The 19,365-nt window shown below is 32.5% G+C and overlaps 1 protein-coding gene across 5 annotated transcripts in view; it reads right to left on the bottom strand.

Moving 5' to 3' along the window:
* The window catches only part of LOC114328240 (1-acyl-sn-glycerol-3-phosphate acyltransferase beta), a 70,605-nt gene that overhangs the window by 39,937 nt on the left and 11,303 nt on the right, over positions 1-19,365 (bottom strand). The window contains exons 1-2 of one of the 5 annotated variants that reach the window (XM_050659589.1): positions 13,399-13,513; positions 1,178-1,343 (exon numbers count right to left, since the gene is read on the bottom strand). In XM_050659589.1, the coding sequence (XP_050515546.1) occupies positions 1,178-1,341 (164 nt within the window). In that variant the 5' untranslated portion in view covers positions 1,342-1,343; positions 13,399-13,513. Of the gene's footprint in view, positions 1-1,177; positions 1,344-6,159; positions 6,319-7,148; positions 7,379-13,325; positions 13,514-19,365 lie in introns of those variants that run through there. The other 4 variants (XM_050659590.1, XM_050659587.1, XM_050659588.1 and 1 more) reach the window with 4 other exon arrangements.

Genomic DNA, 19,365 nt, shown 5'->3' with positions numbered 1-19,365 from the left:
ATAAAACAGTAGCATTACCCTATAAAGGAACTCTTCAACCCTTACCTCTTCATAACAGCCAGATCAGTATCGTTGATTCTGTAAAGTTTCTTGGTATTTTTTTAGATAGCAACCTTAAATGGTCCCTTCATATCGATGTGTTAAGCAAGAAACTATCCTCAGCTTGCTTTGCAATAAGATCTGTCTCTAAGGAAATGGATTTAGCCTCTTCCAAAATAACATACTTTTCATTGTTCGAGTCCCATCTTCGATATGGTCTGCCTTTTTGGGGTTTTGGTACAGCTGCCCAATCCGATGTTATTTTTAAATTGCAAAAAAGAGCAATCAGATATCTGTTTGGCCTCAGAAGAACAACACATTGCAGAAGCTACTTCAAAGATCACAGAATTCTAACATTACCTTCTTTATATATTTTAGAAACTGTTTGCTTAATTCGTAAACATCTACATGTTTTTCCAGAAAGACCTAGACATGACTATTCCACCAGAAATTCTACTTTTGACATCTATTTACCGATCCCGTCCAGTGAGTTAATAAAGAAATCTATATTATATTCTGCAAAAAAACTATACAACCATCTCCCTCTACAACTTAAATCTGCAACATCTTTCCCCAAGTTCCGTAAAATGACTAAAGCCTATTTATCTGAAAGACCATATTATTCAATAGCAGAGTTTCTTAACCAATAACTAAGAAATTACAGTATTGTTATGTATAAGTAGAATCTTAATCTATATTTGAGTGTCATATGCAGCAGCATAACTTATTAAATTTCTTATTAAATTTCTTAAGGTAGATTACGCAATTTGCAATTTTTTTTTTAATTTTGCAATAGATTGTTACTGATTTTTATTTGACTTTATTATGTTGTATTTATATTGACGATTTGTATAATTTTAGTAAATTGTATTTGTTATTGTTTTTATTTATGATTCTTGTAAGCTTTGTCTATAAAATTGTTAAATTTTTTCAAGACAATAAAGCATATTTCTATTCTATTCTATAAGGCTGTTTTCCCTAATTTCGACACCTCAAAGCGCATATAGAACAAATAATAATTTATTTCTGGCGATGAAAAGCATTTTGGGCTTAAACTAAGATACATATTAATAAAGATTTTTTTCATTTTAAAATATGCATATATTTTCTGTAACTGAGACTTAAACCACATACTTACAATGCATTTGCACTATCTCCAGGATTAAATAGCCACAGGGGAATCAAAAATGGCACTAAATAACAATAAGCTACGTAGACTCCATATTTAGCCCATTTTTGAAATCTGGACTCGATATTCCACACCAGAAGCACTGCCAATAGTATTAGCAGGTAGTATAGCATCCCTGAAAGAAAAATTACTTTAAAAAAAAAAGTAAGTTTTTGGCATAAAACTATAATTGGCATAAAAAGGTTTTTCTATAATCCATGTTTCTTGATTGAAACCTTCGAAATGTGAGTCTACAGGCAACTGGTCAATTCTGAAAGAGCTTCGTATAAAAGATAGGCTGTTAAAAAAGTAAACCGATCATACCTAAATTAGTTTTGCCACATGGAACGGGGACCATGTGGATCTCAATATCTCAAACACGATGAATAGAACAAATGAAGCCTCTGATAGGAAAATCCTTACATGAAGCCGTTTATCTGGCACAGGACCGCAGCTAATGAAGACAGCAAGCTAACAATATTTTATTTAGAGTGTCACCACGCCCTTACAATGACTTAAGGAATGAGTAAGATAGAGAGGAATACTAATTATGAATAATAAATACAATAGAAATTATGATAAAGCGCTTATACCAAATGTTTAAAATAACTGCCTTCTTCCTCTTATTCTTCTTATTTTAAGACAATGTCTTGTTTGTTCATAGTTATAGGTAGTCTAAGTGCATATGTACAGCTTGCATATCTCCGTCTTCTCTTCCGGGTGTTCTGCTAGTGTTCGACTTCTGTTCCCTTGCAGTCTTTACAAGTCTTTTATCACCCATTCTATCAACTTGGCCTCGTGATGCTCGTTTTCTTACTCTAGATTATTTTATAACGTTTTGATATTACACAGTCTCTAAGTGTTTGTCTAGTAATTGATCTTAGGGTCCTCATTTCTGTAGTTCTTAGTAGTTTTTTATTTGTGGTTGTTCTGCTCGTGTTTCTCAATTTGATAATAACCGCCAAACAACTATTGATTATAATAACATCTTACTAATTTCTTTAGTTTTCACCAATTTTGAAAAAATGTGAAAACGTTGAATTATCTACGTCCGTATGTCTGTCCGTGAACTCACCTCCTCCGTCATTATACCAGGTAGAATGACAAATGAGGTGTCAAATGAAAGCTTATAATCCAAGGATGGTACTAAAGGTGAGAAATTTGACCTAGGCTGTCTATCCGTCTGTCCGTCCGACCGCGAATATAACTCCTCTGTCACTATACCAGGTAGAATGACAAATGAGATTCTGATGTCAAATGGAAGCTTATAATGCAAGGATGGTACTAAAGGTGAGAAATTTAACCTATGACTTCCGGCTTTAGAAATGCGACCGGAAATACTATTTTAAAGTCACCGGAATAGTACAAGTGATATATTATTCGACGTGTCTTCGCCAGACGAGAACAAATATGTACTTCCGGTTTCATGAGTGTCTGTTCGTCTGTCCGTCCGTCCGCCAATACAACTCCTCCGTTATTAATATAGATATGACAATTATTGAGGTGTAGAATGAAAACTTATAACCCAAGGATGGTATTAAAGATGAGAAATTTGACTTCGGACTTCGGTTTTAGAGTTGCAACAGTAAGTACTGTTTTAAAGTCTCTCAAAATATGATGTCAATCTGAATAAATATTACTCAAAATAAGTAAAATCGTATATCAATCGACGCAAAGTTACACGAAGAGTTCAAATTCTATCGACTTCCAGTTCTACTTTCGATTACTTTGGGTGAAAACCTAGGACTTACGAAGTCCAATTACTTGTTCTTTTTGGAAAACTAGTTCCGGAGTGGAAATCTAAACGTCAAATAATAAAAATGTAATTTTCATTACAATCAATTGTGGCTTAATCCCACATAAACATAATATTTAACTAGTTTAGTTTAGTTTATTTTTTTTGTTGACGTATTTCATTCTTCTCTCACTTTGTTCCTTATTTTATATTGACGGGCAAAGCACACATTTTTATTTTCTCCAAATAATTTTAAATTTGAGTGGTTTTTATTGGTTATTAATGTTGGTGTTTAGTACCAAAAAAACTGAAATTGCGGACTTCATAAATCTGTAGGTCATCTTTTGTTTTTATAATTGGAAGTACGACACGACAATTGTATTTAAACAAAATAATTGAACTATTAACTTTCATAATTGTGTGGAATAAAAAGTTACGTACTTTTTATCAGTACTTCTATAATTATAAACTGGAAGAGGAAGAGGGGGTGGTTTTAGTTGGTAGGCGGCTGGTTATGGGGGGCACGCGGGGCGCATGAACCATACTGTGGGGCCCAGCGTGCTCTCCTCTCCTGTCCGAGTCCAACAGTACTAGGGACACCTTCCCTAGTCTGCTAAGAGCGTTCCACCTCAATCCAAAAAAAAAGGTCATCTTTTGTTTTTATAATTGGAAGTACGACACGACAATTGTATTTAAACAAAATAATTGAACTATTAACTTTCATAATTGTGTGGAATAAAAAGTTACGTACTTTTTATCAGTACTTCTATAATTATAAACTGCTCGTCAAAAGTTAGGGATATAGAAAATTATGCTCATTTTCATACTTCATTTTTTTGTGAACAGACTAACGCATTCCGCTATTTTTTTATTATATTAGATTTTATTTTAGTATTTACAAAGTTGTGCAAAGGTTTACTCAAACTTCTTCTTTGTACTTATACCGGGTGGAAGAAAAGAAATGTTTTTCTTATGTTAAGTTTGAGACACCCTGTAGGGAGGACGAGGTACAAATGTGAGTTTACATCAGAATCGTATTGTAGTCTTATATTCTGTGATGTGAACATTTTGTTTTTTGAATGTCCCTGATATCTTTCGGAACAAAGAAAATAGACGGTTATGTAGTTTAACATGATGTGTTTTAACCGAAACAAAAGTTTGAGACACCTTGTAGGGAGGAAAAGGCAGAAAGGTGCGTATACATCGAGATTAGGTATGTTATAGTCTAATATTTTGCGAATATTTTATTTTTGTAATTTCTCTATCTTTAATAACAAAAAAAACTAGACGGTTTTACTCTTTAATATGTGTTTTAACTGACGACATGCGATACGTGAGGAGGCCATATGTCTTATCATACCACTAAGAGGAAATTATTTTCTACATAATTACGCCAGTCAATGGGAGCAAGAATAAGATATTACCTCTGAATTCTATCCTACTGCATGGATTTTAGATCTACTTATCTCCTAATTCAAAGTCTACCCTATGCCGATGTGTGCTTTTATTTTCTGGGTGGTTCCCACCTCTTCTTAGGGGTGGAAAAATTTTTGGTTAAAATTCTAAGCAAAAATTGCTCTATAATTTTTTTTAAAACTCAATATTTTTTGAGATATTCGTGATTGAAAATTGGCCATTTTCATTGAAACATAATACCTTTTCGAACGGTTTTTTTGCGAACCTTTGCGAACCTGCAGTGGAACCTCGATAACTCGGATTAATCGGGACCGCGGCCGATCCGGGTTATCGAAAATCCGAGATAGCCGGAGAATATGGTAAAAATTAATAAAATACTGTATACTTACAAATAAACTCCGTTAGAATTGAAATAACATGAAATATATTTATAAATATGCACAGTACCTACACATCAAAATTACTGAAAAAAAAAACACCAAACACAAACGTAAGCAAACGGAAGCGAACAATACAAGACACACAATCCAGTCACAAAGATGTAATGTTATTTAAGAACAGTGAAAACTAAAGACCATTGTTTATAAAAGAATTTTTTAAATAGTCTTTCCTAAACAATGCTAAGACAGTTTGAAATAAAAAGGAATAGGTACTACAGACAGGTGCCTGTTGTTTCTGCGGCGTGTGCTATGAGTCATTTTTACTATCCACTATCGTATAGTTCAAATTACACACATACACATCTCTCAAATATTATATTACATACATTTTCATTGTTGAAAGGTTTGTCTGATAATTAACTATTTTGATGGGAAATAAGCCGCAATTAAATTGAAAAATAATTTTATTAACGTTTCGACGCCCAAATCGGGTCGTTGTCAAAATACAAAATATTGAAAATCAAAATGTTTATCTGATGAAAATCGGTCCGGGTTAGCCGGACTTCCGGGTTATCGGGGGCCGACTTATCGGGGTTCCATTGTACATTAAAAACTATGCATCTAACTAAAAAAACTATATTAGATATTTTTGTAGGTTATAAAAAAACAAAGAGACGCTTGCCTTCACAAATCTTCTAGTTATAATACAAAAAGAGATATGGTACGTGAAAATAGTTTGTTTTTTGGTACATTCTCAAATTGGTGCATTCAACTTGAAATAACAGAGAAACGGTCGATTTTAGGTGTATAATGCTATTAATAGCTTTTGTAGTGCTTAAAAGACCTTGAACATGAGCTATGTTAGAGGTCTATTACTTTAAAACTAAGCGAGATGTGCTGCAAACAAAATTGATAACTAATGTATTTTAAGAAAAAATGAGAAGTAATTTTAACCCCCATCCACCAAAATGTAAATGCATCGTTTTCCTTCCACAATACCTTTTAATATAGTGTTATTTCTATGTTCAAAAAGTTGGACGGGTTTAAAATGAATGGTTTTTGAAAAAAAAAAGATCAAATTACAGAGCGCATTTTTAAATTTTCTTAAAAATCTTCCTTTTTCTCCATGTAACTTGAAAATGATAAGAGATACAGTAATGCAAAATAAAAAGAAAATTTTTATCTGAAAAAGCCCTACATTTTTTTGTGGTATCTTTTATTCGTATCTCTTCCCAACCTAAAACCTTGTTGTTCTGCTAACGTTATAATTTCATTCAGTTTGTTTGTTATCACTTTGGTTGTTAATTTTAATGTTGTGTAGGCAGACAACATTAAAATTGAGACAGAAAAAATTAAATCACATACTTGAAAAAAAAAATATTTGTAGTTAATTCCTAACGATGTATTTGATAAAAATTTACCTGAAATTTGCACGGCAACAGTCACAGGATTCAGTAAAATATTAAAACCACCTTAAAACTGATCATACTCGTATCTTATCAGTTTTTTACTCACGATTTCTAATACCAACAACACTTCAACCATTTGACCTTTAATTTACCTGAGACAAAAAAAATTTATTTTTTTTTCAGATATTGAATATTTAATTAATATGTTGCCATATTTATTATATTGTAATTAATTTGTTTATTGCGAAAATTCAAAGTTCGCAGATTACATATTCAGTGGCGGATCCAGAAATTTTTTGGGGGAGGGTCATGGATATTGACGGTGACTTAAATACTTGTCTCTGATGCAAGGTCTTACCACCCCTAGGATAAGTGGGTTTTCAATTATTTTTTGGATGGTCCTAAATTTTTTTTTTGGTCGACGGCTCTCGGTTTTTTTTTTTAGGATTATTGAATTGATATTTATTTTCGTCTGGGGGGGTCATGACCCCCGTGACACCCCCTTTGGATCTGCCACTTTATATTACCAGAGAACGGCAGTTCTCGCCAGTGGCGCACACCCACACCCCCCTACACGCGACACTAAATACACGAAATTTTCGATTTTCTAAATCTGACGGAATTGAAAATTGTGCCAACTCCCATCTTAAAGTTCAGGAAAAGACTCACCCATTCATATATCAACCATCCATTTTGATCCAAGGGTGTGGATTTTACGGCCCTTCCTATTTAGGTCCTAATAGTTTTCGATATATTCGAAAAAATCGATTTTCATTTTGTAACTTCAAAGGGCTGTAACTTTTTTTATGTGCATATTTGTACTAAGGTAAATTAGGTTCATTCGAACTATTTTTGGTCTCAGAATATGTGATTTAATTTATGACCTGTATTTTCGTTACACCCTGTATAATTATAAAAATGCCACAAGGAAATAGCTTCAGAACAACATATAAGAGTGTACCATTTGTGAATTGATAACGAAAGAAAAAGTTTCTACTTACTATAAAACTATAAAAGGAACCGTATTTTTAATGACAACTCATTAAAGCAATACCGAACCCGAATACTAAACGACAATCACTGTACAAACACAGAACAAGACTTTGTAATAGGTATGTAATATCCCAAATTATAATCACAAACTGTTACCGAATTAGTTAATGTGTAAATAATTCTAAGTGTTGTGTTGTGTTGCTTGGCGCAGGTAAAACGATGTCTTGATGAATCGAGGTCAAGAAGTTGGTTAGAGACCAAAAACCGAAAATGTAGAATCATCCAATTGGTTACGTTGAGTACGTTGTATTGGATTGGATTAATTATTATGCGGTTTTTGATAACATGCTGAATGTCGCGGCATACATTAAATTTGCATAGCTTTTTTTGTGATCAAATTTTAAAGTTAGTGTTAAAGGAGATAATTCGTTGGACTAATTAAAACAAAAATGAAATTCAAATACGTTAATAAACATCATACGATATTAGATAGCATATTTTAAAAACGAGTTCCCTCTCTACTAAATTATTACTATAATAATACAATTATTATTGTAAATGAGAACTAAATAAGAAGATGATGATAGCTGTATATATCAGAGTTGTTTGAAGATGACAAAAATAATATTACCGAATTCTACCAAAATTGTTCTGCTGACGGCCCAGAAATTATGAAATTAGAAGTACCTAGAACACGCTATAAGAAATGCTAAAATTAGGAAAGTTTGTGGTCCAGATGATACACCAACTAAATTGCTGAAGCTAATAGATGAGGATAACATAAAAGTATATAGTAGTAGGTAAAACTTTTTAAAGCAATAATACTGTAGTGGTAGTGATTCCCACAGACTGGCTCAAGTCCATCTTTGTCGCAATACCTAAAAAACACAATGTTGGAAAATGTTCAGAACATCCTAAGAATATTCAGAGATCAAAATTAGCCTAATTAGCCACACTCTTAAGATTTTTCATAGAATACCTCACAACAAAATTGGATGCAAATCTAAAGATCTCGACGTTACCCAATTTATTTTTAGAAATGTTATAGTAACGAGGGACGCACTTTATGCGCTAATATCCTATGCCAGAATGCCGTGATCAAAGGAAATATGTATTTGCATGCTTCGAGGACTTCGGAAAGGCATTCGATAAAGTACAGCATAATAACTCTATACCGACGAAATTTACATAAAACGAGGAGAGGAATTAGACAAGGTTGAACAAGGATTAACAAATTAAAAAGTACACCGGAATTCTTTGCTTTGGGAAAAAGTTACTTTTATTTGTCTTTCTCTCGCCCAGAGCTTCTTTAATTCAATCTAAGATCTATGTTTGCTCTAATTTTATTCCAGCTTTCCTGGCTTCCATCTTCCATCATCATAGATGATATTTTTTCTACATTTTTCTGTTATTATTTTGTGGTATAAATACCTTTTTGTTTCGTCCTGCAGATTTCTAACTTTTATCTTTGTGGTGTATTCTGCAATTTTATTTTTAAGACATAACATGTGATTTCATTCGGATTAACACACTACTAATTACAATACAAGACAGAAAACCAAAGTCACCGATGTGTTACAAAAATCATTAAAATTGAAATGGGAATACGCTGGACATGTAGCTAGGAGCGATCTAAACAAATAGCACAGACCAATTCTAACCTGGAGATCATACCAACACAAAAACCCAGAGGCAGACCTCCTATGAGATGGAAGGGGGTAAAAGTACCTTTCCTTTCTCACGGGTTCTCCTACAGTTTTCCATACTATGATCGCCGTTTCCATGGTAAAATGCATAATACAAATACAATTAATGTTGTCAAATAAATGTGTTAAAGCAAAACTTACCAGGAATTACCTTTCAAAACTGTTCAAAAAGAACTGTTAATTAGAATTTTAAAAAATAAGGCATATCAATTTTAAGAATATTAAATACCTACATGTATATGTATTTTATTTCAATGTATGCATATAATATACATAAAAGCATCTAAATTATTTCATTTTGAAGTTTGACAACTCTTGACAAAACTGCATCCATAGAAAAAGTACAGTGTACAACACATGAGAAAATGACATATTTCTCCCTCGCTTGATTTGCGGCCCTCGCCTCGTGCCCCGGCTCGTGCCAACAAGCTTCTGCGCTCGTGAGAAATATGTATTTTTTCTCACTTGTTGTACAATAGACTATATTTCTATTTTTTACAAAATTTTCTGGCAGCAAAAATAAACGAGTTACACTGAAAAAAAAAAACGTTAGCCCCTTTGTTTGGCAAAAATATCGTGAAAATCTCTCTGCACCATAAATAAAATAAACAGTTACCGCTTTACCATTTACTTTAAATGTATGTGTATTGTTTATATCATGATCTGTAAATTTCACTGGTTTGATGTGCTTATTTTTAAAAAAATTTGGTTTTATATTAAAAAAAATTTTTTTTTTAAATTTTGGAAACATTTCCTTTTTTCAAAATAACTTAAAAAGTATTTAGACCAGGGCGCATCTGTAAAAATATTGGTACATTTGGACGTTGAGAGGTGACTCAAATTTTTTTGCAGAAATTGCTTGAAAATAAATCAAATAATAATATTTGAGTTATCCTCCCTCTCAAAAAGGTCCGGAACATTGTTTAAATAATCAAAATGTCAAAAAATTAAGGAAAAATTCGATTTTTTTCTTGGTTTTTGATTATAACTTTAAAAGTATTCATTTCCGAGAAAAGTTGTACTGAAATAAAAGTTGCGTAATTAAATTTTCTTCAATATAGAATTGGTTAAAAATTTAAAAAATAGTCATCCTTGTTGCAAAATAGCAATAATTGTGAAAAAACGTACAAAAACAAGTATTCGCATTTTACGTTTTTCAACTATTTATGCTACACTTACGATCTTCATATTTCACCGTGAAAAACTTTATGATACAGTAAAACAATACTGTAAATTTCGTTAAGATCGGTTCAATAGATTTTGCAAAATAAATTTTGCAATCCAGCTTTCGTAAAAAAAATTCATTTTTTCAAAATGTTACAGGACTGAAAATAAAGCAGATAGCAAGTTGAAATTTTTTTTGCTTATAGAAATGTACTGTACCTTTCATTTGCAATTTTCAAAATTAAAATCGATTAATTACCACGGCGTCAGAAAATTTTTTTAAATAAACATTAATTATTGGTGCTACGCGCAGGACAGCGGATAGTTTGCTCTGATTGGGCATTCCAATGACCTTTGATAATGATTGATAAATTTTAATTTTTATTACATTTCGATATAAATAAATAAATTTGTTTATTGCAAAATAAAAACACATACTCTATCCTTTGAAATAACACTTTTATTCGCAAAATTTTTCTTTGTTCATATATTTTAACTTAAATAATAAAAGTTTATTATTTTTAAACATATGCAATTGTTTAAACAATATTTCACAAACAATAATAAAATTAGTTTGATTTTTGTGGAATTAAAATATTAAAATACAACAAAATATAGAATAAGATAATAATATATTAGATAAAGATTGGAAGAAATTTTGGTGGAAATCAACTTGTGTGAATCGAACACCACTGTCCTGCGCGTAGCACCAAAAATTATTGTTTATTTCAAAAATTTTCTGACGCCGTGATAATTAATCCATTTTAATTTTGAAAATTGCAAATGAAAGGTATAGTACATTTCTATAAGCAAAAAAAATTTCAACTTGCTATCTGCTTTATTTTCAGTCCTGTAACATTTTGAAAAAATGAATTTTTTTTGCGAAAGCTGGATTGCAAAATTTATTTTGCAAAATTTATTGAACCGATCCTAATTAAATTTACAGTATTATTTTACTGTATCATAAAGTTTTTCTGGGTGAAATATAAAGGTCCTAAGGGTAGTATAAATGGTTGAAAAACGTAAAATGCAAATACTTGTTTTTGTATGGTTTTTTCGCAATTATTGCTATTTTGCAACTAGGGTGACTATTTTTTAAATTTTTTAGTAATTCTATATTGTAGGAAATTTAATTACGCAACTTTTATGTCAGTACAACTTTTCTCGGAAATGAATACTTTTAAAGTTATAATAAAAAAACGAAGAAAAAAATCGAATTTTTCCTTCAATTTTTGACATTTTGATTATTTAAACAATGTTCCGGACCTTTTTGAGAGGGAGGATAACTCAAATATTATTATTTGATTTATTTTCAAGCAATTTCTGCAAAAAAATTTGAGTCACCTCTCAACGTCCATCTCAAAACAGATGCGCTCTGGACTAATTAGTGATACGAAACATCTCAAGTAGTAAAAAATGTAGGCTTTGCTGTTATAAATATGCTAGTTTCATTTTGTTTTTCTGTAGGACAAAAATTGGTTAAGATATGGCTGTTCAAAGTTTGCATACACTCGTTCCTAGTGACTCGTTCAAGCACTTTGAACTATAACTCTTTCAAAAATAAGCACTTTAAACCGGTGAAACTGACAGATCAATATAAAAAATAGATAATTCAAGTAAATTGTTTGTAAAGCGGTAACGATTAATTTTATTTGGGGAGCTAAACACGGGGATGTTTTCATGATTTTTTTATCAAAAAAAAATGGTGGCCCTTTATTTTGAGCGTAACTTGCTTATTTTTAATGCTGGAAACTTGTAAACAACTAAAATAAAGCTTTTTTTAAATACAGTGAAACCCCGATAAGTCGGCCTCCGATAACCCGGAAGTCCGACTAACCCGGATCGATTTTCATCAGATAAAATAAAAATGTTTTCACTTTGACTGAGTTTTTTTACCAAGATATAAACAATAATGTATAAAACTGTACGTAATTTAGATGTACAGGACATAAGTATTTCATTTTTTTGGCAATTATAATTAAGTTTATCTGTAAGAGTACCGTATTTTATTAATTTTTACCATATTCTCCGGCTAACCCGGATTTTCGATAACCCGGATCGGCCGCGGTCCCGATTAATCCGACTTATCGAGGTTCCACTGTACTTTAAAAAAGTTTAAATGAGTTTTTCTCGAAAAGTGCTTCATTTTTTGGTTATTTCACGATGAAATATTCGATTTGGAATTGGACGAATAAAAACGTATTTTTCATGAGCTACAAATCTGATTTTGATGGATCTATAGACTTCACGAATACACAATTATTTTAGCGTTTTTTCCAAGTTCCATTTTTGCTGAAAATATTTTTTCCGATAAAATATTTACTTTTTGAGTTATTTGCGAAAAACCGTCTGAATAAGAGGTTTTTTTGTCGAAAAATAAACATTTTCAACCACAAATAACTCGAAAAGTACTGACTTACATAAAAAACACTATAGAACGAAAGTTGCTTATAATCAGTCAATTTATCCATTTCTGGGATTAAGTATCTTGAACGTATGTTTTTTCATCCCCGAGAAGGGGTGACTGTCACCCCCCAAGTAAAAGCAACCAACGGCACAAATTCAACTTTGAAGTTGAGGGTAAGTAGAACCGGAATCTAAATTTTCATGCAATTCGGAGTTGTCCCTGGAAAATACACGGTATCGCCGTATTTCCCGTTCATTTACTGGGCTATGATTTTGCCATTGCTTTGCACATTGATTTGTGCATCCCAGTTGCCAACGTGTCTGCTGAAAGGTCATTTTCGAAAATGTCAAGAATTAAAAATAATTTTCCATAAAGTATGACGCAAGAACGTGTTAACAATTTGTCGATTTTGTCAAGAAAGAAATTTTTTTTGAAAAGTCTTTTTGAAAAGAAGTCTCTCATGTGATCGAACTGGAATGAGAATTTTTGCTGTTATAGGTATATACACATCGAAGTTTAAAGCCATTTTTAGTGTATTCTTATTTAACAAAAATTCTTGCAATTTTTTTTCGCAAAAATGATACATGTTTGAAGGGCGGCTACTAGAGAATTGCCTAGGGCGTCAATTGACCTAAACGCGGCCCTGAGTGGAGGGAAATACTATTTGGCTAAGAGCCTAAAAAGCCTCTAAATCTAATAAATTTAAGGGGATCTGATTCTCGACTCAACACTTGCATCTTAATATACAAAATAATACGTAGTCATTTAGCAGAGTTCAAATTCCTTTTTCGCCTTCACTGCCATTGTTCCAAACTATTTAGCACATGCATAACAAAATTCCACAAAAATAGATACGATACCAGATACCACTGCATTTATAACAACTGATAAGTAATTAATATTTTTACCGTATTTAAGTTACTTTTTTTTGTAACAATCCATTTAAAAAATACTAATTTATAATCATAGCACGTTTACTACCTCAAACTTGGTTAACTCATCCACTGACACAACGTATGCATTGAAGTGCACTCAAATGGTCTATTTATATAACTGACTTGTATGTTTACTTGTCATCTATGTATTTGTAAACATGCGTATGATCGTAGGCAAAAGCGATAGCGATAACAAGTCATTGAAAAAATAATTTATACATTTAATTGCTGTCTAGTAATTACATAAACCGTGGCAATTTAAATTTAAGAAAAAAAATAATAGGCCAGGGCCGAAGCGTTCGAAAATTGTAATAAGTGAAAAAAATAGTAACAGGATGGAACCCATTGTAAAGGTTAGAAAATATAACAAAAATTAAAGGAAATAGCTAACGTGTGATCCAAAATTATTGTCACCATAGGTGGCTCTGAACGACAGAGATAGATATACAGTGCATGTCTATTATAAATTCAGATATAGTTTCTAGTTTACGTCAACTTTGACAGATACTTGTCAGTGTACGAACGTCAACTTAAAAAACACTATAATTGAACATAAAAAGTAGCAGATTAAGCAAAATTTCAGATTTATACGAATTAAAAGGTCTTGAGATTGGATACTTATCTTTTCAACGTGTTTTCAATCTGTATTATTTGTTTGGAAAAGTCATCATAACAACACTGAATATAGCCGCAGTTGGCCGTGACGTCACACTCCGGCGGCCTTTCATATTAAAACAAGACATACGTGTTTTTTTGCACGGATAGCTTTGATCCCAATAATTGTGGATCGCTCGTTATTTGTATAACAAGGGTTAAAGTGCTACTTTTCCTCCCGAGAATGAAGTTTACTGCCCGACGCGTAGCGGACGGCAGTAATCATTCAAGGGAGGAAAAGGCACTTTATTCCCATGTTATACCATGTTATATGGTTTTTCCACCTTCCTCAAATAACAAGTCATTTTTTCATTTTTACTTTATTTATGTAAGGGTGGCATATGCCATGGTATATGGGTATCCATGCCAAGTGGTCCAATATAGATTAAGTTGGTTGCTTGACTATTTTTAATATTTTTTATTTTTCTACCTTTTAAACTTCAGTCTATAGAGACTACAGAATTACATTTCATCATCATCATTCTCTTTGCCTTATCCCTATGCGGGGTCGGCTTCCCTAATTGCATTTCTCCACACAATTCTATCTTGGGTCATATCAATGTTAATCCCCTTTACCAACATGTCCTGCCTTATCGTCTCCCCCAAGTCTTCTTTGGTCTTCCTCTCCTACTCCTTCCAGGAATCTGCACTTCAGATATTCTTCGTATTAGGTGATTAACGTCTCGACGTTGAACATGACCAAACCATCTTAACCTATGCTCTCTCATTTTGGCATCAATTGGTGTCACACCTAGACTTCCCCTAATATACTCATTTCTAATTTTATCCTTCTTTGTCACTCCACTCATCCATCTAAGCATTCTCATTTCCGCCACATGCATTCGTTGTTCCTCTTCCTTTTTCACTGCCCAACATTCAGTTCCGTGCATCATAGCCGGTCTTATGGCTGTTTTATAGAATTTTCCCTTCAGCTTCATTGGAATTTTTCTGTCACACAACACACCACTCGCTTCTTTCCACTTCATCCATCCAGCCCTAATTCTACTGCATGCATCTCCATCTATTTCTCCATTACTCTGTAATACCGATCCTAGGTACTTAAAACTATTGCTTTTCACAATCATTTCACCATCCAAAGATACCATTTTATTTGTAGTAACTCCATCTTTAAATGAACATTCCAAATACTCTGTTTTTGTCCTACTAAGTTTTAAACCTTTTTCCTCCAGAGCTTGTCTCCACTGTTCCAGTTTTTGTTCTAAGTCTCTTTCACTATTTCCTATTAACACTACATCATCAGCATACATTAGACACCACGGAATACTACCCTGTAGTTTCGCTGTTATCTGGTCCAAAACTAATGAGAATAAATAAGGACTTCGCACCGAGCCTTGGTGCAATCCTACTTTCACATGAAATTTATCAGTCTCTCCCACACCTGTCCTAACACTAGTCGTTACTCCCTCATACATATCTCTCACAATCTTTACATATTCGCCAGGGACTCCTTTCTTATTGAGTGCCCACCACAGAATATCTCGAAGAACTCTATCATATGCTTTCTCAAGATCAATGAATACCATATATTTGGTTGAATACCATAAAGCGCATCGATCATTTTCACGGAAAACATGGCTTCGCTCTTTAGCCAATATTTTCACTGAGGTTTGTCCTAGTAGTCCTGTCGCCAGGGGGGGTACAACGGCCTCTTTAATTCAGATGGACTTACCCAAGTTTTTTTTATATATTTTGACCCGTAGAATACGAATTTTTTGGGTAACAGTTGATCCGGATGTCGATAAGATTGTTATAGACAAAGAACTTGAGGAATTACATAACAGCGATTTCTCGCAAAACAAAACATCTTTTTGTATTTTTTGGGTCATTTTAAGCAAAAAATATTCCTACAAGTTTTTTCGTAGAATGCATAGTTTTCGAGATAACCGCGGTTGAACTTTAAAAAAATCGAAAAATTGCAATTTTTGAACCCGAATAACTTTTGATTAAAAAATAAAGTAGCAATTCTGCTTACCGCATTTGAAAGTTTAAGTCAAATTATATCGGTTTTGATTATTTGAATTGCTAAGAATTAATTTTTTTATTGTTAAACAAATCTATAAATACATAGTGTTTCCCGTACCTAATACATGCGTTTTAACGCATGCTACGTAGAAATTGCCTCGCTTGCACTTATAGCTACTCTACCTACTCGTTCGATTTTAAATGAGAAATCATTGAAAACATCACTCACATACTAGGTGTTTATAACTTTGTTTAACAATAAAATAATAAATTTGTAGCAATGCAAATAATCAAAACCGATATAATTTGACTTAAACTTTCAAATGCGGTAAGCAGAATTGCTACTTTATTTTTTAATCAAAAGTTATTCGGGTTCAAAAATTACAATTTTTCGATTTTTTGAAAGTTCAACCGCGGTTATCTCGAAAACTATGCATTCTACGAAAAAAATTGTAGGAATATTTTTTGCTTAAAATGACCCAAAAAATACAAAAAGATATTTCGTTTTGCGAGAAATCGCTGTTATGTAATTCCTCAAGTTCTTTGTCTATAACAATCTTATCGACATCCGGATCAACTGTTACCCAAAAAATTCGTATTCTGCGGGTCAAAATATATAAAAAAACTTGGGTAAGTCCATCTGAATTAAGGAGGCCGTTGTACCCCCCCTGGCGACAGGACTATAGAACAATAAATCAAAAACCAAACTTTTTAGAAAAGTATGCTCTAAAAAACGGTCTATAACATTATTTAATTTCAAAAACTACCCTTAAGGCCTTAAATGAACCTCAAAGTTTGAAAAGGTAAACTGATAAAATTCCATTTTCAGCATTTTTTTAACAGCATAAGGCAAGCCGATAATGGTTTGTAATTTTTTTCTGCAAAAGACATCATTTATATACTTTAAGTAAAAAAAGTTTGAGCTTTGAGACTGAGAATTTTTTTCAAAAAAATATCAAAAATGTAATTTTTTGAAAAATCTCAAAGTTTGACCCCTTATATCGCTGATAGGCACTTATGAAAAAATTTGATATTTGGCTGAATGTTAGCCCCTAGCAAGTAGAAAAAGGTGTAAAAATTGGGAGTTGCAGACTTACCTTATATAGGAGTTACAGGCCTGAAAAAATGGTCAAAAATTAAAATGGTCAAAATTTGAGCGTTTGCAGGTAGGGTAATTAAAATTCAAATAAACTGTCTAATGGACTAAAAATTAATCTATTTTCACCAAATTTCACAACGAATACAAATTTATACAGGGTGGGCCAAAGAAAAGAGTTCCCCTTGCTATTTGGCAGTTATTATATTTTAAGGGAATGCCGAAACAGGTCGATTTTTATTTTTAAATAACAATTTTTTTATATATAGTTCATACGTCTCCATGACGTGTCATCGTCAGTGACGTCATCCATCTGGGCGTGATGACGTAAATGATGATATTTTTAATGGGAATAAGGGTCGTATGTTATCTCATTTGAAAGAGTGTTCAATTCTCTGTTCAGTAGTATAAACAATAATATAATTATTTATACAGGGTGGCCAAAAACATAATTTTTGAATTAAATTAATTGACACAAAAAGAAGAATGTGACACAAATTTCTTCAAATGGAATTTGCCATACAATGAGATAAATATGAGAACTGGCACAATTATTATGGCTTCAAGTTTATTTTTCGGGTCTAACTACAATGATGTTATGCAAAAAATTATGTTGTATCGCAGTTTTAAAATGCGTTTATCTCGAAAAAAGTTGAGATGAATGTAGTATACCTTTTTCAAGTAAAAATATTAAGAGAATAAAAGTTTTGATTCAAAAAGTATGTAGAGTGGGGGATAAAAAAAATTGAACGTATTAAATGAGCGCTGAAAGATGTACGTGGTGCCCTCTGGGTAATACATCATTTTTGGTAGCGAATTTAGATTTCTCATTTCAAAACACCTCGCTTACCAAATTTCGTGTTATTATCCCATGCCTGTCAGGATATATTTAAGAATAAATAAAATAAAAGTTTAACTTTGACACCTTGTATTTCGGTTATTACCAACTTTCCTACTAAGGTAAGTTATCTTAAATACACTTATTTTAAGCTCAGGAATCTAAGGTTAAGCTATGGCCCATTCTTTACCAAATATCCTGTATATATTCAGTACCCTTTTCAGAACCGGATTTAAGGCAGTGGGCAGTGGCGTAACTAACGCCAATGCTACCAATGCGGTGCATTGGGGTGCAGGCCTTAGGGGGGCGCATAAAAATGATATTCTGGAAAAATTTTAGCAAAAAAAATATGTTGAAGCAAAACATTCGTGGTATTTTATTCCGTTAGCGCCATAACAGACGGGCGACTGTGGCCGGGAACTCTGTGGATCCACAAAAATACATAGTTTCCGATGATTTACCGTGATACCGTGGGTTCTTATGTGGAGTGGACGTTGCATCACAGACGAGCGACTGTGGCCGGCCACAAACACCCCTAGTTGATGATATAGAAAATAACTTATATTTCAATAATAACTTTGAAATTTTATGTTTCAGGGTCTCTATGAGTCCCAATCACAATCACTGCAGCAGTGGAGCTGTTTTTATTTTCACGGTGCAAGTAGATGGCGTATAAATCGTTTAATTTTCGATATTTTTTTATGAAAATTATTTTACATGTACTTCTTTTCATAATAAATGCTCATGCACATTTTCAAAACAATTGGTACAGTTCTTTTTATTTTAGAAATTAACAAAAAAGTATTAGTACGTTCTTTAAAGGTAAAATATTGCAAAACCTCTAAATTTTAAAGAACCGCTTGGAATGACATGAGTCAATCCAATGAAGTCAAAGAAAAAAAGTGATATTGTGCCGATGTGTGCTTTTGCTCTAGGGGTGAGTTTGACCCTCTTTTGGGAGTGAAAAATATATGTTTGAAATAAGTCCAGAAATGGATAAAATGACTAATTCCAAGCAACTTTTGTTCTATAAAGTTTTTTCTCCGAGTTAATAGTGTTCGAGTTATTTGCGAGTGAATATGTTAATTTTTCTACAAAATAACCACGTTTTCAGACGGTTTTTCGCAAATAACTCAAAAAGTAAGTATTTGGTCAAAAAAATTCTTATCACAAATATATCACGTAAAAAAGTGAAAAACATGGTGTCTATGTTAGGTCACTATACCGAGCAGAAGCAGAGTTATGGCTAATGAAAAATAGGTTCATATTCGTCAATTTCCAAATCGAATATTTTCACTTGCCATATCCAAAAAGCGAAGCACTTTTTTGGGGAAAACTCATTTTAACTTTTTTAAAGTGTTTTAAAAAATGCTTATTTTTGTTTTTTAAAAAAATTTTTTAGCATCAAAAGTAAACAAGTTGCGCTCAAAATGAAGTTGGTC

The sequence above is a fragment of the Diabrotica virgifera genome, chromosome 8 (assembly GCF_917563875.1).
Source record: "Diabrotica virgifera virgifera chromosome 8, PGI_DIABVI_V3a".
NCBI lineage: Eukaryota > Metazoa > Arthropoda > Insecta > Coleoptera > Chrysomelidae > Diabrotica > Diabrotica virgifera.
Note: the sequence above shows the minus strand (reverse complement) of the source record. Positions and strands in the feature narration are given on the sequence as shown.